The following is a 22,596-nucleotide window of genomic DNA, read 5'->3' as shown; positions in this document are numbered from 1 at the left end:
GAGGAGACTGAGGGGAGGCCTCATTGCAGTTACAACATCCTTGTGAGGGGAAGCAGAGGGGCAGGTACAGATCTCTTCACTCTCATGACCAGGGACAGGACTCAAGGAAATGGCATGAAGTGAACCAGGGAGATTTAGGCTGGATATCAGGAAAAGGTTCTTCACCCAGACGGTGGGTGGGCACTGGAACAGGCTCCCCAGGGCAGTGTCACAGCACCAACCTGACAGAGTTCATGAAGCGTTTGGACAATGCTCTCAGGCTCATGGTGAGACTCCTGGGACTGGTCCTGTGCAGGGCCAGGAGCTGGACTCCATGATCCTGATGGTTCCCTTCCAGCTCAGCACATTCTGTGATACCATGATTCATTTTTGGAGAGGCACATTCATTTTTCTTTACAAGACTGCTAGATTGAGTACACCTAAGTCCACTGGACTTTAAAGCCTTGACAACATCATTTATCAGCCTGTGAATGGGAGGTGCTCAAATTGACTTTGATAACCTGTGGTAAACTTGAGTTAAAACTGCTATGATAAAACATGGCTACCATGGGAGTTGGTCTGGGGCTTGAGTAGCACTTGGGTCTTTTGCTGAAAAACAAGATGAGGTCTAGGAACTCCTGACTGTTATAAGAGTGCCATGTGCCTGTGCGTGGTTATGTGGTGTTCTGTGAGATGATAAAACTCAAATACGTGCTACTGAGGAAAGGGATGACAGGTGGCAACTTGTGTTAAAGTGCTGTGGCAGGGAGCTGCAGGGATGGTTCATTATGTGTGTCAGAGACTGAGCACTTGTGCTGTGGTGTTGTAAAGCACTGCAGAGATTGCATGGATCGACACATTGTTCAGCAGCTGCAACTGGGGAGTCGTCAACTGATAGTAAATTTCATGCAGCATTGCTGTTGACAACAGATAAAAGGTTATTGCTTCTTCTGTTTTGATCTTGAATGAGATTATTGTATTATAATATACTATAAAGATAAGGAAGATAGATGGGCAAGCCCTCCAGCAACAGGAAAGTGAGAAAGGAAATTTGGCTTTGTGAAATGGTGTCCTAGGTTGTGTTTGTTTACGTGCTGCTTTCTCTGTGATAAGGCTGAAGACTTCTGCCCAGCCAGCTCTTTCTGTACCTGACGTAGTGGAAACTGCCCACAGAATAGTTTGCTTCTGTTTGTTTTGTGCTGGAATTTGAGTCCAAGCGTGGAGATATTTCTAAGTGGCACGGAGATCCTCCTGTAAGGAGTTGTGGGCCAGGCACTAAATGGAGAGATTGAGCACCTCTGTTTTCTCCTCGGGCTGTAGATCTTTGTGACAGTGTTGGCAGCAGCACCTCGTTGGTCTCAGAGTGAGCTGCAGAGCAGCACAGGCATCTTGAAAGCCTGGTGCTAAGCAGAAGTGACAGGCAGACATGGATCTGTGTCAGAGCTGCTTTGCTCTGTTGTGCTGCCTGCTGTAGCAGGGTAGAGGCAGTGTATTTACCGTGGGAGAAGTGCTCACAGCGATCCGAGGCTTTGAAGTGTTCAGAGGCTTGTAGCAGCAGGTAGTTCTCCAGGGACACAGCTGGGTGCCTTAAACAGGTGGCTTTACAACAGCCTTGTGCATGATACCTAATAGCTGAGACTTCTCTGCTCATGCTGAGCAGTGTATTAGCTGTGGGGTAGAATTCCCTGAGGGTTTGAATTGTTTTATTTGTTCCAAGCAATTTTCTGTTTTGATTGGATTTTTTTTTTTTTTTTTTGGGGATGAAAACGTATTCTTGACAGATCATTTAATAAAATGATGCAGTTAAAATTGATTAAGTTTTTCCTTTTGGGAAGCGTGTGTTCTTCACAAGTGGGGAAAAAGAATGCACACTCCTTGATTGCTTTCTTTTATTATCAGGAGGTGTGTGTGCTACATACACCCTGTGGCGATATTATAAGAACACTGTATTTACAGTGTGAGTGTTCATAGCAGCCTTGGGGAACAGAAAAAAATCCTATTTGAGTTTGAGAAGTCCTTTGCAGCACCAGTGGTGTGTTAGAACTCTGTCTCCCTTGCTGAGGATTACACCTTTTTTGTGGTTTGGGATTCTTTTTTGGTTTTTGTCTTTAAGTAGATAAATGCAAAAGGAAAACTAAGAGCAGGTAATAGGAGTATGATCCCTCTCCCATTATTCTCAGTGATGAATCCTTTTAAAACACGCAAACACCTTGGTCATCTGAAAGAATCTGAACTGTAAAAGAATCCAAATGATCTTGGTCTCTCTCCCAGAGTGATGATGCTCAGCAGGCTACTGCATTCATCCTAGACTTGCCTTGATCCTGTAACACTTAATAAGATACCTTTTATCTCTGATGTCTTAACAATGATGGAAATGCATGTTTTGGATGTTATATTTGGCTTCATGCCTTGGAGTTGTGTATTTTTCATATTTACTGTTTCTTATATGGCTTATGGTAGCATGGGCTCTCTTAACATCTCACTGTTTTTCCATCTGTTGTGAAACTCATTCTTCCCATGAGGTATATAATGGTATCTTACAGAACTTTTATATCATCCAAATCCCAGTGATTCAGACTTGCCTTATGATGTTTAAAAAAAAAAAAAAATTATTTTACCATAACAGAGTTTAACTCTTGTCTTGGTCTCTAGTTGTTTTTCTAGTCTTGGTGATCCTAATCCAGTTTGGGACTAGGGATAGTACTCATAAAACTTGAGGAACACAGTGATTCTGTATGCTTAATGAAAGAGAATTATTTTGGCGAAGTGTCTGGAATCTTCCTGAAACAACTCAACTGTGCTTATTATAATACAGAAGAGCTGTTTTGAATCCTGTGTTTTGTTTTGACCAGAGTAGATTCTGCCTTCTGTATAATCCAGGGATGGTTCTTCATGCACTCAGATATACAAATCAGATCATTAACCACTGAAGTAGGTGTAATGGGCTGTGAATTTCTGCTTTCAGTGAGGTCTCTTTTCTGGATTGTGAAAATATGGAAAGGATGTTTAATAGACAAATAACAGCCTTAATTTTCCTCCTGCACTTTTATTGGTGTAGGCAGAGTGGGTGGATGGTTTATTAATGAGGGCTTTGGGAAATTCAGTGGCTTGGGCTGGCACTGGTGAAGACAGTGATGTTTTGCCATTAGCTTTGATGGAAGCAGAATTGAAACTCTTGTTTGGTATTTCAAAAGTAGCTAGATCCAATAGTGTTATGGGCTGGATATTTTGCTGTCATTTGGCTGGCTCTTTCAATTTCTTACTTTCTTGTCTAAGCAGTAGTGTTTGGTTTGAATCTGAATTCAAGGCTTATAGTCTGGCTTTGTTTATTCAGTGAGTAAATGTTTCCCCTATTGACGTGAAGCCCTTGCCAAAGGTCATCTGCTAGCTGCAGTGTGTAGTAAAACCTCAGTCCCATGAGGAATTCTTCCAGTTTTCTCCTAGTATTATGTAGTTTACGCTGCTCAGAAAAACCCAACAGCCTCTTCAGTAACAGTGTTTCCACTGTGAGTTCACCAGCCTCGTGTGCATGGAAGAGGCTGCTACAAAACTGAGAAACTTTCTTTCCTTATTCAGTGTAGCAAGGTGGTTGGCTTGGAAAAAAAAAAACCTGAGGAAGGCTGGCTGTATTTGACTTGTCTCTTAGGCATGGAATTTTTACAGTGTGCTTTCATATAGCACTTAAAAAATCATTTAAAGTGAAGCTCCTGTAGCTCCTTAGTTTTGATGATAAGAATTACCCTTCTGTGAAACATGGAACAGTTAATTAATCCAGCGAGCAAACCCTTGTGTACATGGACAAAGAAGTGTGCATTTAAGACACTTGTTCTGATGTGTAAGATGACACAGTGAGGTAATAGAGATGGGTGATATGGCAGGGATTGTCTTACTCCTCACCTTTGTAGCTTCATTGTGGCATAAGAGGGACCTGGAAAAAGCTGCCCATACCCTTTTTAAATTCAGTTTATAAGTTGTCATCAGAGCTGGGGTAAAGGACACTGGTAAAGACCCAGAAGTACATCACACTGTCACTACACTAATTTTGCCAGATGCCTGCCTTACTTGGGAACAGCTGTGTTAAAGCCTCCAGACTCACGAGCTCATCTCTCACAGAAACTTGAATCAAACACACCTTGCCAATACAGCTTTTCTTAATTCTTTCTCTTGTGAGCAGGCTTTCTCTCCCAGGTCCAACAGTGTAAAAAACCACTCAGATCCACAAAAGAATTGGAAATTTCCAGGTGCTGACTTGCTGGTGCAGTGGTTTAACTTGCTGAACACCTCAGTGGCAGCTAGTTGGTCAGATATTAATGTCTTGCCAATGAAAAATATCAGAACCCATGAGAACTGAATAGTAATCTGTGTGGGTTTGTATGTGGTCTGTGTCTTCTAGGGAGGCTGTTGATTAAAGAAATCACATGTGTCTGAGTGTTAAAATGTTAATATTTACATAACTGCATTACAGGAAATAAATCTGGATTTTTTTTGGTCATGCATTTTAGCTGTATATCTCACAGTTTTTGTGAGGGATTTTACTTATTCCCTTCTGACTTTAAGTAGAGTTTGGGGATGGTCTGATAGGATCCTCACAAGAAGTTTGTATTCCTGCTTGTGTTTCTTCTTCAGTTTTCAAGGGAAAGTTTAAATTGAATACTAGTTAAATGATCTCGGGAGTCTGGCTTTTCTCACAGACTAATAAATGGCAGTCAGTCACTATTTTTCTTCCTTCTTTCTATGAAAGGAAAAAAGGAAGAAAGAGTGCTGATAACTCCACCATGTTTTATATTAAAACACTAACATTTACTTAAAATTATCCTCTCTGTATTCTTACCTCAGGAGATAAGATTTTTAGCTATTTGCTGGGAACATTGCTTCAGTTTTGAGCATTATCCATATTCTGTGTAATTTCTGTTATTCATTGCTGTGTTCCAGAGGGGTTTTACTGGGGCAGATTTCTTAATGGATCACTAACTGAAAAGAGAAGACAAACAGATAACTAAAACCTAATGAATTCAGTCAAATCTTTCCAGTGAAAGCCTTGGACAGTTACTTCACATCTAAAATTATTTTTTATTTTTAATAGAGAACTTATCCCATCCTGTGCTTTTGAACAGGGCTTTTTTGAGAGGATCCTTGAGAGTTTTCTGTAGGCTGGTGTGAGGTGGTGCTTCTCTTACAGACTGTAGCCTTACCCTTTTTACTCCTACCATGTTTGTGCACAGACAGTGAAGGAATGAGCAGTGTGGGAAGGACTTTGCATCAGTTTGCTTCAAATAACATCCAGATCTGCAAATTTTGAGTTAATGACATAGGTCTTAGCTTCCCTGTCAGATAGACCTAGTACAAGTCCTTCATCTCTGCAACCCAGAAAGATTTATTGGCTTTTTTTTTCATTGCTGCCGTGTAGTTGACAGTGGAAAATACCTGCTGTACCTGTAAATCTTAACTGTGTTGAACTTAGTTGATTTGCACAGGTGTAATGTATTCTCGTGTCAAAGCTCTATCTTGTCAAAGGAGTGCAGATTCTTTCTCTTTTTCCTTTCCTCCTGTTACAATATTTCTGAAAGCTGACAGAGACTCTGTCAAACAGTTTCAAGGCAAAAAGGTATAATTTGTTTGGAATGTAGTGAATAATTATGCAGACAAAAATCATACAGCCACACTAGATTTGCTTGGGAGAAGAAACAACAGCTTTTTCTGTGGGCTCTGCTCTGTGTGTGTGGCAGCATGCTTCTTTTTGTAGAAGCTTGTGCCAGCAGAAATCAGGTAACCAGTGTAGGTATCTAGGACATTAGCTTCAAAGAGTACATGCCAAGCTATTGGCAGAGCTCCTGGTCAGTTATTAATCTGCAGGAAGTCATTTATTGATGCTCAGGGGGAAGGATGTTATGAAGTGGCTTTTTTGGAATGCTGGGTGGAAGGCAGGTAAGTGCAGGGCAGCCAGTACAGGCACACATCAGTTGGGAAATGAGAAACAAAACAGACCCTGGAGAGTGATCACAGAAATTTAGGATTTAGTGGCTTTTATTTTCTGGTTCATTTTGAAAGAGTTTCCTGGGGGTTTGTCACAGAAGCCTGCAAATTATCATTTCTGTATCCTAGGTCTGTCTACCTGGTCCCAGCATTCCAGATCTCAACGTCGCAGGACTTCATGTTCCAGAGATGAGGACCGGAAACCTTCTGAGGTATTTCTGGAATTTGACTTGCATTTTGTTACATCTCTCAAAGTACCTGTAAACACAATATATACATACATGTTCTCTGGTAATGGATTTTTTTTTCTGATTTACTTTTTTTTTTTAATTTTTTCCCCTACATTTTGGCTGGCACATACCTCCCCTCCCTCACCCCTTCTTCCCCTCTCCCCCCTCCCCTGATGATCAGAGAGTTCAGCTGTTGGCACAGCTACTGCCAGCACCAGCTTCTATCTGTGAATTTTGTTGTAGTCTGACACCCATTCAGCATAGCTGCAGAGTCTTTCTTGAGCTATTTTAGGCATCGGGGTTTATTTGCAGCTTGATTTGTGAACAGTGGAAATTTACATTAGGTGCATTTATTTCATAGTTTGTACTGCGACTCGGTGTGTGTGATCTTTGCTAAAGTGCTTGTCAAACTAGAAATCTACTTCCTGACAGTCCTGTCTCATCTAGTGCTTTGAAAAAATGCTATCAGGGGAGATAAAAATCTTTGAACTTTCCAGGTTGGATCAGCTGTTAGTATCACACAAAATGTGATCCATTTCTTTGGAAATGTTCCTGCTGAATCTTCCTGTCTTCAGGTAAAATACTACACTGCAGACTTTGTAGAAGCTGCAAAGAAAGGGTTAGCTCTGGGAGATGGAATTTCTCATTTATTGTACTTGCCCAGGACATGTATTCCTTACACATTAGTGAGTGGTGTTGAGGAAAAACTGCTTTATTAATCTCGCTAATGACAGTGTACCTAAGTCTCAGAGAAGAGTTTTCACAAGGAGAATGCCATTCATTGTTCAGTGTGAACTATGCCTAATACTGGTGGTTTCCAAACTCCTTTGATTGTTGGCTATTAAAGACCTTTTTTTTTTTTTCCCATGTGGAGATCCCTGGTGAATTTATTCTTGTTATCAATGAGCTTGTTTTCCTTAGTTACCTTTTGTGCATCCCTTAGAAGTAGCCCCTTATACCTGCTTTTGAGAACCACCTCGTGAAAGGCTATCAAGAAATCATCTGAGATAATTAGGAGTCTTGCTGTTGGTTTTTTTGTGTGCTTCTGTTTTCTTCTCTCCCTTACCTTGCTTTTGCTGTCAGAATCTTTGCAGTTTTGTGCTGTTCTCTCATGTTTTCTCAGTCTGGATGAACTTCTCTTGTGCTTCCCTTTAGCTCTGCTCCACAGCCTTTCCCCCCCTGTGTTGTCCCTGCTCACCGCAGCAGCAGAAGTGCACTGGCAGGAAAGCGACACTCGGAAACTTCCCGGGTGAAATCCTGGGCTCATTGAACTTGGTGGCAAAATTCCCACTGACTTCAGCGTGGCCAGGGTTTCACCCTTTAGCTTTGAAGTGTTCAGTGCTTCTGAGAGCCAGCACTTCTGTAAGCTCTGCTTTCCTCCAGGCACTCTGATTGCATCAGCACCTAGAGCAGAAAGAATGGTGTCATGGGGCCACTGGCCTGGGAAGGAGTTTCTTGGCTGTCAGGTGCTGCATTAGCTTTGCTTCTGAGGGAGTTTTGTGACAAATTTATCCAGACACTGAGTTATTTTGGCTCTGAGATTGAGCAAGGTTTGTGCCCCATTTTATATTTTTAGTATCCTTTTAATTTGACTTTTGATTGCTTTAAGTCAAATCACTTAAAAATGCAGATTCCCCTGGCCAGCTGTGCTTGTTTGTTTTGTGAGCCCATTTACTTTGTGGCTTACTTTTCATTTCTTGATTGAAGCCTCACAGGATTTGTAATTTAATTGTTTTAAACATTTCATTATATTTCATTACCAGCATTCACCCCGTTCTTCATATGGCAATAGTTTCTTTACTTTTTAATGTTGGCTTTTTTTCTGAACACTTGAAGACAAGTGTTAAGAAAAATGTCATGATTGTATGCTATTTTAATGACAAAACCAGAGTAGAAACAGAAACATACGTAGACAGAAGTGGGACAGTACATGTGTGTCAGGAGATAGGAGGGGTTTTGAGATGTGCAGTGTGGCAAGGAAAATCACACTTGAAAATATTCTCAGAAGTGTAATTGGCCATCAGATACACTAAAATACTTCCCAAAAATCCGGGCTTTTCAGGTGTGTGGGTAGTGGATGATGGAAGTGGCTGCCTGGGTAGCTCTCTGTGCACATCTGGTTCTGCCTCAGCCACACGCAGCAGCAGGCTGGGCCTGAGGTGACAGCATGGCCATTGGTTTGGGGCTGGGAGGATGGGTCACTTTGCCCCCTTAGCAGCCTCATATGGGAGTCTAGGAGCACTGCCCTGAAAATCTAGAGTTTTTTCTGATGTAGCTGCAGTGTGGGGCTCTGTGAATGTTGGTTCTGACCACCACTGACTGAGAAGTCTGCAGAAAGCTCTACCTGTTGTCTTCTTGTCCTGGTGGTGCTAATCTTCTGTCACCTGGTTGCTTTTTAACCCTTTCCTTTGAATGAGGCATGGAGTAGTTAGAAATTAGTGTTGTGGAGGTGAGGAAGGCCTTGCCTTTTGGAGAGAGGAGGGGGTGGGAAGGGCTGGAACTTGTGTCAATAAGTGCAGGCTTGTAGTTGGGATGCCTGTGATAGCAGCACTCGGCTTTCTGTAATGCCAACAGGCTGAAGCTGCCACAGCAGGCCTGCCATGGGAGTGAATCCCTTTTTTATTTCATTCTGTGGCTTGTTGAAGACAGCATGGCTACTTGTTCATGGCTGCTAGCCCACAGGTTGCCAAACATCCTGCTGGCTTTAGAGCTGGATGCCTTTGCAAAGGCAAAGGAAAATTACAACTGTGACACAGAGGTGTCTGTAGGTGACTGAATAAATACCTGTACTGAAGGGGGAGCTGCCAGCAGAATTCCAGTTTGGGCCTTATTTTTTTATCTTTTGGGTTATTTTTATAAGTACTTGCACAAAGAGTCATCTTCTTAGAATTTCCTCTTGCTGCTGGTCATGGTGGAGTCACGCCTTGATTTCTACCACAGGGAATTTCTAGAATGTCTTGGTATGAGTCAGAGCTCCAATAATTAAAAAAAAAAAAAATTAAAAAAGCCTGGGGAGCAAAAATGAATCTTCCTTGTGCTGCTGTTTTACAACTCAGAGCTCCTGCAGCTTTTATTGCGGCCAATATGGAGGTGAAAGTGGGTAACACCTTTTAGAGCAAGTCTCCAGTGCAGGAGAGCTCCAGGACCTGTAGTGCAGTTAGGTGGAAGGCATCCTATCAGTATTTGTGCCTTCAGCCTCCCCTTTCCCTGCCATGAAGCTAATCCCTGTTCTGCAGTGGGCTGGGCTAGTGCACTGGTGGTACAGTGACCTTGTTCCCCACTGTGCTCCATGGTTACCCTGAAGCTGTGAATGGTAGAGTGTCGATATCAAATGTCAGTGTCTCTATTTTTCTCTCTTGGTCACTCTCTTTGCAGGTGTTCAGAACGGACCTGATCACTGCCATGAAGTTACATGACTCCTTCCAGCTGAACCCTGATGAATACTATGTGCTGGCAGATCCATGGAGGCAGGAGTGGGAAAAGGGAGTTCAGGTGCCAGTTAGCCCAGGGACCATCCCAGAACCAGTAGCCAGGTATAATTTGGAGGAATGGGAACAAATACACACGTTTGTGCTAGCAGCTTTTGTCTACATTGCCTTGGCTTCCTGAACTTTATTGCACAGTGCCCAGCTAGGAAGGTCTTGGTTCTCAGAGATGAAGAGCAGCCTGCCTTGCCTTTTGGAATGGTCAGAGAGGTCAAGAGTCAGGCCTGTTCTGCCCATGTCAAACACAAATGTCAGAGAACTGTTTCTGGCAAGGGAGTGTGGTAACAGAACCTTTAAAATAAGCTGCTATTTTTAAAGCAGACTTGAGCTCACTTACCATTGCTGGAAGAGCCCTTCTCTGGTGTTCCCTGTGTTTATTTCCAAGCCATAGGCTCTTTCCAAGGAACAGTTGGACAAACCAGGCTTAAGGGCTAGAGAAAACACAGCATTTATTTTGTTTTCATAGGGATTTTTTTTGTGATTTCTTTTATTAACCTAAGAAATTGATTGTACAACATTTCAACTGTTTTAAGAACCCTCCAGATGTTCACGTAACTAAATAATGTGAGATTTTCTAGGTCTTATCCAAAAATCCCTTATTTTCCTTGCCATGTTTGTTACACATAGATACTATTTCCTGTTTCAAATTAAACACTGCAGTTGTAAGGGCAGCAGTGTGCTGCAGCCCATTTTATGCCTAGTAGGGGTTGGAGAAAATAAGAGCAAGGATTTTTGCCATTTAATCATTCTAGATCTCTTAGAGTCAGTCCAGGCTGGCCCATAAGGCATTACCAAAGGACCCACCAGTGCTGGTGGGACCACAGCAGCTCAATCCTTGCTACAGAGCAAAAATTTTGTGATGATAGAACACTGACTGCTTCTTGTAAGGTCTGTATCTGTCAGCTTTAGCCTTGGATTAAGGGGGCCTCAGGAAGGTTTGTTAGTGTTGTTTTTGTTCTGTGCAGCCACCTGCAGAGTGCCCCACTAGGAGGGGCTAACCTGCACATCAGGGAAATCCTGTCCCCCCTTCTTCTAAAGGATTGGACCTGGAGCTCCAAGGACAACCTGGCATTTTGCTCTCTGCTCTGCAGTGTAGGAGATGGGGACATACCTTCTCCCTGTTCCACACTGACTGCAACAGGGGTGTTCCACACTCCCAGTCCCTGCAGAGGCACACACACCCCCAGTACATGTGCACTCACATTGCCTGCTCCTCACTGATTCCTCTGTTCAGCATCTCCCAAGGCTGTGGGAGGGCCACATACCTGGGGACTTGGGCAGAGGAAAAACCTCCCAGGGGATCCCTGCTCTGTGTCTGTCACAGAGGTGCTTTGGTGGCTATAGCAGGTCCAGGTACTCACTTAGGAGAGAGCTCTTCTCTGCCAAAGGCCAACAGAGATGTTGCTCCAGATTTAAGATGGTAAGAGACAAGGAAAGAAGGCACCACAGCTGGAGGTATTGGCACAGCAGGCACCACTCCTTGTTTTCTGCTGAGCTGTCTTGTGTAGTCCTCCTGAGCACCTGCTGGTCAGAGGGCTCATTGGTGCCTGATTATTGTCCTCGCCCTCACAAAACCCTTGGAGAGCCCTGCCCTGGTGCTGCTGGAGTACAGGAACTGCTCTGAGCCTTACTTTGGGAGGGAAGGGGAATAAACAATAGACAGCTCATAGCTGGTGTAGGATAGGAGCCAAGGCTGTACAAGGAGCTGGTGCTAGTAAGGAACATAACAGTGAATAAAAGGTAGTGACTGCTGAGGGCAGAGGAGCACGAGAAAGGAGTGAGGCTGTGTGGAGATTCACTGTAAACATGTGGTCAGAATGACAGTTCAGCTCAATGGCTTTCAGTGTGTACTAAGGGTTGCCTTTTTTTAACTTCTTTCTAGCCCAGAAATAAAGCCAGGAAAGGGAGTTGTTTGAGGTCAGACTCACTGTGCTTGTTTCTTCTGTGCCACTACTGTGGCAGGGTGCTGCCCAGAGGTTACAATTTCTACAAAGAGGTACTCTGGAAGGAATTTATGATAAAGAAGATTTGGAGAGAAGTGCCCAGTTTAAAGTACATTCTCTGTGAAGACACAGTGGTCTTTGCAATATGACCAGAAACAGCTTGGGCAGTGCAGTTAGGCTGGCAAGGTCATTCACATTTGTATTTTTCACAGCACCTCAGAAGCTCCAAATTCAGCATTTGGCTCTTGCTCACCATTTCTCATTGTCTGAAATAAGCTAGAAGAAGGGAAGCTTGAGGGATGTGCAAGTCTGAGATAGGTAGAGGATTTACAGAGATCTGTTTGTGCAAATACAGCAGCAGCAGATCAGGGTTTCTGCTAGGAGTTAACACGTTGGACCTTGGATGGGGGCAGAATAGAGTGGGGTGTGGTTGCTGTCCTGCTTCTTGTGGGGCTTAGGCTGTTCCCAGCAGAGAGTTGTGGCAACACAGGGTGGTGCAATCTCCTCCCTTGTGGCACTAGCACCCCAAAAAAATCACCTCCAGTGGTAGTGCAGGAGGCAGGCATTTGGCAGTGTGGCCTGTTGCTCCTGGAGGGACCAGGGTTGTGTTGTGAAGCAGGTTTCATCCAAGCTCAATTTCAGAGTGTGCTATTGACTAAGAGAAAGGGTAATGTCCTCTACTGAGACAGACAGAAATACTTCTTTTTTCCTTGAATGTTCTTGTGGTTAGTATTTTAGTTAAATGGATTGATTTAAAAAAAAAGTCTTAAAACATAGTTTAACGCATGTATATATGGCAGCCACTATGTAAACAGAGCGTCCCTGCTTTGTCTTTAAACAAGTGTGAATTTCAGGTAAGAGAAAGCACAGCTCTGTCCTCTAATATTTAATTTTATTTAGAATTCTGGCAATGAATTGGATTTCTAGACAACTCCAGTTAAGTTCTTAACTCTAGTCAAGTTCTTACAATACCACCATTCAGTTCTTACAATACCACCAAACAGTGCTTCAGTTCTGAAGTGCATGGAGCTGTTTGCCCACCTTAGTGTGCCAGGTGGTTGCTGGGATGGTTAGGTGGCTGCTGCTGGTGGTTGTTAGTCACTTAGAGCAAAACATTTTGAATTCTCTAGAGCTGAGCCTCTCAGCACTCCTCATGCCTGCCTGTATGTTTCAGAGTGGTGTCCGAGACAAAAGCAGTCACCTTCACGCGGCCCAGGAAATTCATCGTGTCCTCGGGCGCGGAGCCGCCGGAGCTGGGCTACGTGGACATCCGAACCCTGGCAGACAGCATGTGCCGCTACGACCTCAACGATGTGGACGTGGCATGGCTGCAACTTGCCAATGAAGAATTCAAAGAAATGGGTGAGCAATGAGGGATTTGTTGCCTTTTCTTTTTCTTTTTAAAGCTGGCAATCTTAAGAATAATTTCAGGGAGAGCAGCAGTGGGAAGAAGTAGTAGAGGTATGAGGAGATAATAATCATATGAGCAGAGCTGATGTGATTAAGCCCTAAGATAGATGCCTTCATAACTCCTGTGTTGTATCTGCTTAGATCTGGTCAGAATCTGGCCACAGATTTTGTTGTTTTCTCTGCTGCTTTCCATCTCACAAAGTTCCCAGTTTTCCATCGTGGTTCTCAAAGGGAACGTCAGAGAGACCACTGAGGTAGTTTCTGCAGGTAGTCCTATTTATTTATTTTTGTCTTCAGCACAAATCTGTCTCATCATTTTAGCTCGTGGTGTTCAGTGCAGAGAAGGCAAGACAAGTTGTTTGGCAGGTTTAGAGAATCTGTGCCAGATGAGTGGTACAAGGGGTGGGACAGGAAGGAATTCCTGCACTGATTTATTGGAGGGAGCTCCCAAGCCTCACTGTGACTGTGTGCTGTAGTTCCAAATCAAGAGGAAGAGCTGTCACAAGGGGAGCTTTTCTGCAGAATGGGTTGTGCGAGGGAAAGGACAGGGGAGGGGGGCAAACTGGAACATTTTCTTGGTAAGGTGAGTGCTTCAGGAGAGGGTCTCAGTGGAAGTGAATAGGATGTAAATCAGCACAGAACTTCTGCCACATTGATTGGCTGCGGGAAAATGCTGTGCCAGATGGAAGGGGTTTTGGACATGTTGGTGAACACCTTTGGTTTTTGTTTTGGCACTGTGGCAGTTCCCTGCTTTGGGCTGCAGTTTAGTCAAACATGTTTTACCTGGCTGTAGCCCATAGCTGGCATGAATGAAGAACTGGTAAACCACAAAATGACCATTTATAACTCTGTTTCTCCTTTTTAAACCAACACATGAAAGAAACAAATGATGTCTTGGCCTGGTCTCTTATCCAGGCCTTTTTTCCAGATCTCACATCAGCCCTGCTCAGGTTTAGTGTTGGGCTTAGAGGATTTCACTTTATGATTCCAGAGTTTAGGTTACCTTTCCAGTTATCTTCAGGAGAACAGCAGCAGCAAGTTCCCTTGGCTTTCCTTAAGGGAAAAATGTACTTTTTGTTGTTCATTTGGTATCCTTCTATCCAGTCTATCTGTTTTTTGCCAAAACCACACAAGGGCTCCTATAGTGGGTTGTGAGCAGCACAAGAGGGGCAGATTTGTACCTCTGCAGGGAGTCCCATTCTGCTACACCAGCATAACCTTTAAAAGTACATGCTGCACATGGCACAGTGAACAGCTAGAATTTGTTGGATCTTATGTTTTGGTATAATTTCTTGTAGTTTGTTTGCTCTAAATCGTTACCCACTCAGTTTTGCTGCATGCAGAGGGAAGGAAATGCTTCTGTCAGTACCAGGCAGCATGCTGGCAGTCTTGAAACATGTACATAGGTGCTTGGTCAGACACTGCACACTACAGGTACTACAAATGGGCATTTGAAAAGTGAGCTACTTCCTGATCTGCACCTGGAGCACTTCTTATGGTGTCCCTGGGGCCATGAGTTCCCTGTTTTTTCTTTGATCTCTGTAGGAGTGCTTCAGGTACTGAGAACATGCAGTGGTTCTGTAAAAGAATGACTGTGAACATCTGAACAGGAGCTGCAGCCCCTGCTCCCCTTTCTGTGACCCTTGCAAACGCACAGGCAGTCAGTCACATCTCTAAGGGCCACTTACAAAGTGAGAGCAGATAGAATTCAGTTGCAAGCTGGTGTAAAACCTGCCATCATCTGCTTTGCTGGTGCAGCAGTTCTGGGTTGCAGGGCAAAATCCTTTCATCAGCTGTATTTTGGATGTTCCCTCTTGCTACTTTTCAGCTGTTCAGTTTGGGTTGCATGGAATGCATTGATCCCTGCTGCAAGGATTGACCTGTCAGTAAGGGAAGCTGGAAGTACTTTTGTGGAGTGTTTCTCTTCTGATCTGGAGGAGCTAGAGAGGTTTTTTTATTCTTTGTTTTGTGGAATTTTTGGCTCAGTTTTTCGCAGGAGAGCTGAGAGTTTTCTTGTTGAAACATCCATCCTGAGATGGCCATCTCCTCTTGGTCCTGGGTTTCAACTAGGATAGAGCTAATTTCTTCTCAGTAGCTATTACAAGTGCTGTGGTTTGGATTTGTAGTGAGAATGGTGTTGATAACACACTGATATTTTGAAGTCTGTGGTTATCCTAAGTCAGGGGCTTTTTTCCCCTTGTTCTTTCCTTTTTTGTTTCATGCTCTGTCAGGGAGGAAGCGAGCAAAAGAAACTGGGAGGGAGTATAGTCAGGACATGTGACCCAAACTCACCAAAGGGATATTCTAAATGATAAAAGGTCATGCCCAGGATATAAACTGGGGGAATTACCTGAGAAAGGAGGCCTTTCAATTTCAAAACAATTCTGAATTATAATATACCACAACATAATGGGTCTGTAGCTGTGTCAGGAATAATTTTCTGATGGATGCTGTTGGAAAAGAGCAAATTTGACATTAGATATTGCATTTAGTTATTGTCTCAGATTTGATGTTGCATTTATTACAGTTTTTCACTTTTTAAAACCAATTAATTTATTGTTGTAGGGTCTGATAAGACCTCAGTTGGGATTGCATCCTGTTGGGCTGGAACTTGTGATAAACCAACAACTGTTGTTAGAAACTGCAGATTCCCTCCAAGTATCATAGCAGATTTTGTCACTGATTTTCTCCCTCTGCTCCATCTCTTTTGGTTCAAAATACTTTCAAATCTTTCATCAAAGAGTCAGCATCTTTGAGTGGCAAAATTGGAGCACAAGCCATAGATGGTGCTGTCCCAGAAGGAAAAATGAGAACAAGACCAGGAAGCCAGAATCAGTCTTGGAAAGTTTTTTCTAGAATTTGAAAGATTTGGACACTCCACTTTTGTTAGTTTAGTACACTTACAAGACAACTTTGCCATTTTTTTTACAGTTTCCCTGCTTTATGCTGGAACAGGCACGATTGTCTAGGAATGAAATGTGTCTATGTTGGAATTGGCTGTGTCTACTCAGCTGTTAAGAAAGAAGAGGGAGCTGTTTGTGGTGATGGTTATCACTCTTTCCTTCAACTATGTGAACAACTCCTCTTTTGCAGGGATGCTGGAGCTGGATGAGTACACCATGGAAAGGGTGATGGAGGAGTTTGAGCAGCGCTGCTACGATAACATGAACCACGCCATCGAGACGGAGGAAGGGCTAGGGATTGAATACGATGAAGATGTTGTCTGTGACGTCTGTCAGTCTCCAGACGGAGAGGATGGCAATGAAATGGTGTTCTGTGACAAATGCAATATTTGTGTGCACCAGGTATGGCAGCAGCAGGGTGCTAGGTGGTAACAGAAACTTTTCCAAAAGGGCAATCAGTAGGAACACAGGTCGGGTTTATTCCAGAGAGCTGTGCTAAGGAAGCACTACTGTGTGACACCTTTCTGTGGTAGTTCAGAAGTTTTCTTAACACAAAAGAAGAGAGATACAGTTTTAGCCTATCTGTTTCCATGGATGCTTCCTTCGCTGGCAGGTGCCTTCCCATCAGCCTGTCCTTCCTTCCCAGCTTTAACAAGTTTCTATTGTCATTCAGTGTTTGGAAAAACTTGTCTGGTGAGCAGGAAACACATTTTCTGGCATGTGTTACTTAACTGCTTTTGTACTAATGATAAAGGACTAGGCCTGTGACAGCTCTAAGTACAAATGACTATCCCACAAGATACACAGAGCAAAGCTGGTATTTTCAGACCTGTAGGGTTTCTCTAACCACATCAAGCCTGCAACTTAAGTGCATTAGAGCTGATAGTAATTGGGATAGAGGGCTCCGTAAAGATGCAGTCTTCTGAAAAACGTGCTCTTAATTATTTGCTATCCTGCACTTTTCCCTCTGAGTAAAAATAACTTGGAGAGTTGGGCGAGGCTGTATGTAATCAAAGAAACACTGTGGTGTTTGCTCTGCTCTCTTTGCCCCCGCTGCCCGTGGGGACACAGGCGTGCTATGGGATCCTGAAGGTGCCCGAGGGCAGCTGGCTGTGCCGGACCTGCGCACTGGGCGTCCGGCCCAAGTGTCTGCTGTGCCCCAAGAAGGGCGGCGCCATGAAGCCCACCCGGAGCGGCACCAAGTGGGTGCACGTCAGCTGTGCTCTCTGGATTCCAGAGGTGGGTGCTGCTTGCTGCTTGGAACCCTGGCTGCTGAGAATTGTAGACTTTCTGTGCTGACAGGCACTGACCCCCAAGAGAACACTGCATTTGACCTGAGGCCGTGGAGAAGGCTTCCAAAATGGAATGATGGAACTGGGATTATGAGTGTGGAGTTTGAATAGAAGTGTGTAATATCACATGGTGGAAAACTTAGAGTTTAAGGTTTTAGAATATAGTAATATATATAAAGCAAGATGGACATTTAAGGGCAGAGGCCAATCCTTCTTCACCTTCTTCTTCATGGGTTTGGATGGTATTGTGTAATTGGACAGAAAAGCCCACATTGTGGACTTCAAGTGATTAGTTATTTGGTTAAAAGTAAAAATAATTTAGGTGTCATTTCTTAATTAATTTAGACTTAAAAGCCTTGTAGAGACAGAAATATGGCTCCATTTTTAGTCTGTTAGAGTGAAGTGCTGGAACTCACTGTTTGTGAGACTGTAATATAGATAAAAACTAATAAACATCTGAGTCAAACAAGAAATACCGTCTCTCACATTTAATCCCAACCCTGGCAAAAAAGAAGCAAAGACTCCACAGGTGCTGGTCCTGGGATTCTGGGAGAGAAAAAACCTCCTTAAAGCATTATTCAACTTCGAAATGAAGCATAAAAGTGTCTTGGTTAGGTAAAAAGTCTGGCAGGGAATGATGCTTCACCTGTAAAGAAACTAATTAAATTCCCTTTGTCAATCAGAATTAGGCCTTGGAAAATGAGGCCTCTGCTGCTGGCAAAGCTCATTTAACAAGGACACCAAATACCATTTCACTTTGTAAACAGAACATTAAAGGTGAATCAGGAAAATTTGAATCTGACAGAAGTCCTGTGGGTTCTCATAGTCAAAGTATTCATCCTGTATAATAATCTTAAATTGGTGGGCTTCAGCTTGAAACTGGTTGGTTTGTTCACAAAGTGAGAAACTGTTTCTTTTTTTAAAAAAAATTTAAATCCTGATAAACTGAGAAATTTGGGACACACTAAGTTACATAAACACACAAGGAATTTGATTTCTTTAATAAAATTGTTTCCTTTTTCAGTTAACAGTGTCATAGTCACTCCAGTTTTTTGCCCATTTTTCTCTTAGGTGAGCATTGGAAGCCCTGAAAAAATGGAGCCCATCACAAAAGTTTCCCACATTCCCAGCAGTAGGTGGGCACTGGTGTGCAGCCTTTGTAATGAAAAAGTTGGAGCTTCTATACAGGTAATTTAACTACACAAATAACCACAGGTGTTTTCTTTTGTCAGTTTTTAGTAGATAGCAAAATGTGTTGCTCATTGTTACTATGGACATAACTGACCTGATCTGCACTGAGCATTTTACACTGGGCAGTGTTGTTTCACATGCTTATTTATTTTGGGTTGTTAGCTGGAAGCACCTGTAGATTCTTTACAGTGGAAAACCATTCAGAAATGTTAAAAAATCCTTTTAAGAAAAAATTAAAAATCTATAAAGACTGAGAAAACATATTACCAAACCTCAGATTTTTGAAAGAGGAGACACTGGGACCGCAGAGAAGATGTTGATCTCCTTTACTTGAGAATAAATAATGATGGAGTGTAAGGATAGATGACCCATTTGGGGCAGTGTTGTGCTTGTGTAGAAAAAGACAGTAAGATGTAGCTTAGCATTGTGGTGATGCTCCTCATCCTCAGAGCACTTCCAGCAGCAAAATAATCCTCAGGAAGCTCAGGAGACAGAGAGGGATGATATGACAGTCTCATAAGGGGGCTGAGGTAGAGCTCTTTCTTCTGGGGCTAGCCTGGTGTTACAGGATCCATGGTGGTCAGACCAGCATTAAGACACAAAAATGGCTCAAGTCCTACACTACTTTGAAATGACTTTATATCCATTTCCATTTTCTCCTCTGCCCCAAGTTATTTGATTGAGGCTGCCAGGAAGAGCTGTAAATCAGCAACACAGCAGTAGTTCCAGTGAAACCTATCACAGTCCACTTCCACGTGAGGAATGTATGAAATAGTAAGTGTTAACTAGAGAAAATAAATCTGTCCACAGCATATAAATTTGCAACCATAATCCCTCCTTGCAGAGCCATCCGCTTCCTCTTGGCTGCTGTTACGTAGCTGAAGCTGTTTTTGTCTGTTCTCCAGGCCACATTCTGATATGTTCACAACAATTAGGGAAAGTGGCAGCTGGAAGTGTGTGTCAGGCTGGTCAGGGAACAGCTGCAATAAGCTGGGAAAAGCAAGGCTGCATATTCCCCCAGGTTCAGCAGATTTCCTCCCGGTGAGACAGGCTTTCCCCTCTTCTCCCAACAAAATATGAGCTGCAGTAAGAGCTAATTATGGCTAAAGTACTTCTCTGTACTTCCCAGTGTTCCAGTTGGGATGCTCTTGGCCTGTTTGTTAGTAGGAGAGGAAAGGGCAAAAGATGCTTTGGTATTTTTTAATTCCTTTTATATGCTGCTTTTATTAAAAACTGCTCATTTGAAACCTGCGCAGTTTAAACCCTGCCATACTTTTATAAGCCATCTGGCTGCTGAGTCAACCTGAGCAGGAAAACCCAGAGGGGAGAAAGATTTGACTTCTTTACAAAGCACTGTATAAACATCCCAGTGCACTGTGTTGCTCTTTCAGGGTCGGTGGCTTGGGTTAAACATAGTTTTGTTTCCTAGTTAGGAGCACTAATGCTCTTTTCCACTTCAAATCCTGTTCACCAGAGGTGTGAGTGGGTCCAAACACATATGTATGTGTATTTGTATATACATATTTATATGTATTTAAACCTTTCAGCTGGTGGCTGGTGCTATGTATGATAGCATTTTGCAAAAGGAAATTAGATATAATGGAAATGAAGTGCTAAATCAGCTGAACTAGCGCCCATCACTCTATGATGGCTGGGTTCACTAAGTAGGAAGAAAAATTACAGCATTTGAATTTCCTGTTCTCCTCCTCTCCAAGGTGAAGTGAAGGCTGTGAAATGAAGTAATTGTTGACAGTGATTTAATATTTGACATTATAAAATTGGGATAAAGGGGGAAAAAATTCCCTTTGGTTGAGGCTTTTTGGATAGCATGGGTCCAGGTGCTGGGAAAGACTTTTAATTAAGTCTCAGATTGGCCTGGAGCCACCACGATGTTTCTTATTTTCCCCCTTGTGCTGGCACATTCCAAAGGGGAACACTTTACTTTGGTAATGGTGCTGTACACAAGTGGCTCTGGTGTCAGTGGGAATGTTCCTCTTGTGGCTTTTTTTGCATGGAATAGTGTGGTGGCGCTACAGGAGGGGTTAAACACTCCTGTCCCTCTGGGCCACTTGATCCTTGCCTGGTCTGGAAGCACGAAGTCATAACCCTAATTAAAGAGAGCAAGGAAGTATGTGCAGCTTAGAAGCAGAGCACGATGACATGGTTCTTCTTCCAAAGAAGCCCTGACTTCTCCAACAGTCTTAGGCAGTGTGGATTCTTAACTTTTATATTTATTTGGTTAATTGTAATTTATTTTCTCTAGTGCTCAGTGAAAAACTGCAGAACAGCCTTTCATGTCACCTGTGCGTTTGACCGCGGCTTGGAGATGAAGACCATCTTGGCAGAGAACGACGAGGTGAAGTTCAAGTCCTACTGTCCCAAGCACAGCTCCACCAAGAAAGCGGATGCTGAGACTTTGAGTGAAAGCCCAGATCAGGAGAACAGGAACGGGATTCAGGACACCTCCCTTCCTGCCCACATGGACCCTTTCCACACCATGGATCAAAACCAGGATGAGGCCCACAGGGTCAGCCTCCGCAAGCAGAAGCTCCAGCAGCTGGAGGACGAGTTCTACACATTTGTTGAGTCTTTGGAAGTGGCCAAAGTGCTGCGGCTGCCTGAGGAATCGGTGGAATTCCTTTACCAGTACTGGAAACTGAAGAGGAAATCCAATTTCAATAAGCCTTTGATTACCCCAAAGAAGGATGAGGAGGACAATCTGGCTAAACGGGAGCAGGATGTTCTGTTCAGGAGGCTGCAGCTCTTCACACACCTCCGGCAGGACCTGGAGCGGGTAAGCCCTGGCACTGCCTGTGCTGGCCACAGTTTGCTGAGTTCCCAAACTGTGCTCACCCCGAGCTGCAGCTCAGCTCACAGCTGTGCTGTCAGGCAAGGCCATTAACACTAAATTTCTCCAGAGCACAGCAATTGCCCTTTGCACACAGAGGTCAGTCACGGGGCCAGCAGGTCTTGGCGTGTAGCATTCAATCACCTGCAACTGGACTGTCGTGTTTTTGCTTGTGCCTTTTTACTGATTAACTCTGATGGCTGTGGACTGTATTGCAGCCCCCAGCTGAAGCCTTTTCAGCCTTTAAGGACTTTCCATGCTCCTTTCACCCAGTGAAAAGGATGATGAAACTTAGCTTGTTTTGCAGCAGATCTGTTTTTCATTGGCATACCAGAGTAGGATGATGTTGTCCTGGACTATCTGTGTAGGTTTGGGAGGTAAATGATGTTTGAAGAACAGTTCTGTAGGATCAGTTTGGTCTTTCAATAAGTTCATCTGATCCTGAGTTCTTTTCTTTTTGGGTTAAGAGCTCTTAGAGCCAGAAAGAACACTGAAATTAGTTTTTCACGTCCCTACAGCACGTGGCTCATGTAGGCCATTGATGAAAGCTGGCTCAGGAGGTCCTACCTCAGTAAACTGTAGGTGAACCAGAGCCTTTCTTTGAAAATACGGTCTAATTTCTAAATCAGGACAGCAGGTTCTCATGGATGTACTGCATCCTTTGTAAAGGATCCTGATGCCTAATTACTCTTAAAATGAATTGCTGTAGTTTTTCTTTTGATTTTTCTCCTAGTTTCAACTCCAGCCCATGGCCCTTCTGTAGCTGTTCAGATGGCCCAGATCCTAGCTGTTACCTGGGATCTTTTATTCCTGCTCCATGTGCTCAAGCTTTCTTGTCATCTTCTCTTTGATGAGCTAAATAATTAGAGTTTGTAACTATGTTACCTGGATCTTAAATTATTCTGTGTGTATCTTTTCCATATCTAAATGTGATGTCAAACAGGATATGTGATTTTAGTAATATTTTTAACGTTTTACTACTCTGTTCCCACTCATTGCATTCAAGATAATTTGAATTTTAAAAAAGGAAAACAAAGCAAAAACACACACAGATCAGGCCACAAGACTGTAATTCACAGGGTACCACCCTGTACTGAGAGAGGAGCATTAGAATCATCCACCTGTACTTCTCAATCATTCCCTCATCTGGGAAGTATTTAATACTGAGTACTTTCAAGGATTTCCAACATTTCCCTAGATTTCGTGTGTCTGTGACTCAAGTGTTTGTAGAAGTTACTTCTGTGCTGTGGTTCTCCAAATCTGATGGAATAAACTGTCAATTAAATTGCCTGTCAATTCAGCAGGTAATTTGTCAGTTAAATAGACTGTTCTCTAAGAATTG

The 22,596-nt window shown here is 43.2% G+C and overlaps 1 protein-coding gene across 8 annotated transcripts in view; it reads left to right on the top strand.

Moving 5' to 3' along the window:
* JADE1 (jade family PHD finger 1) overlaps window positions 1-22,596 on the top strand; it is a 46,417-nt gene that overhangs the window by 17,136 nt on the left and 6,685 nt on the right. For 7 of the 8 annotated variants that reach the window (XM_053976776.1, XM_053976775.1, XM_053976779.1 and 4 more), the window contains exons 3-9: window positions 6,082-6,164; window positions 9,558-9,715; window positions 12,785-12,972; window positions 16,114-16,325; window positions 16,995-17,162; window positions 18,287-18,403; window positions 20,670-21,200. In XM_053976776.1, coding sequence (XP_053832751.1) covers window positions 6,082-6,164; window positions 9,558-9,715; window positions 12,785-12,972; window positions 16,114-16,325; window positions 16,995-17,162; window positions 18,287-18,403; window positions 20,670-21,200 — 1,457 coding nt within the window. The remainder of the gene's footprint in view (window positions 1-6,081; window positions 6,165-9,557; window positions 9,716-12,784; window positions 12,973-16,113; window positions 16,326-16,994; window positions 17,163-18,286; window positions 18,404-20,669; window positions 21,201-22,596) is intronic. The other variant, XM_053976777.1, reaches the window with a different exon arrangement.

Source organism: Vidua macroura, chromosome 4 (assembly GCF_024509145.1).
Source record: "Vidua macroura isolate BioBank_ID:100142 chromosome 4, ASM2450914v1, whole genome shotgun sequence".
In the NCBI taxonomy this organism is placed as follows: domain Eukaryota; kingdom Metazoa; phylum Chordata; class Aves; order Passeriformes; family Viduidae; genus Vidua; species Vidua macroura.
This window is presented reverse-complemented; position numbering and strand designations above follow the sequence as displayed.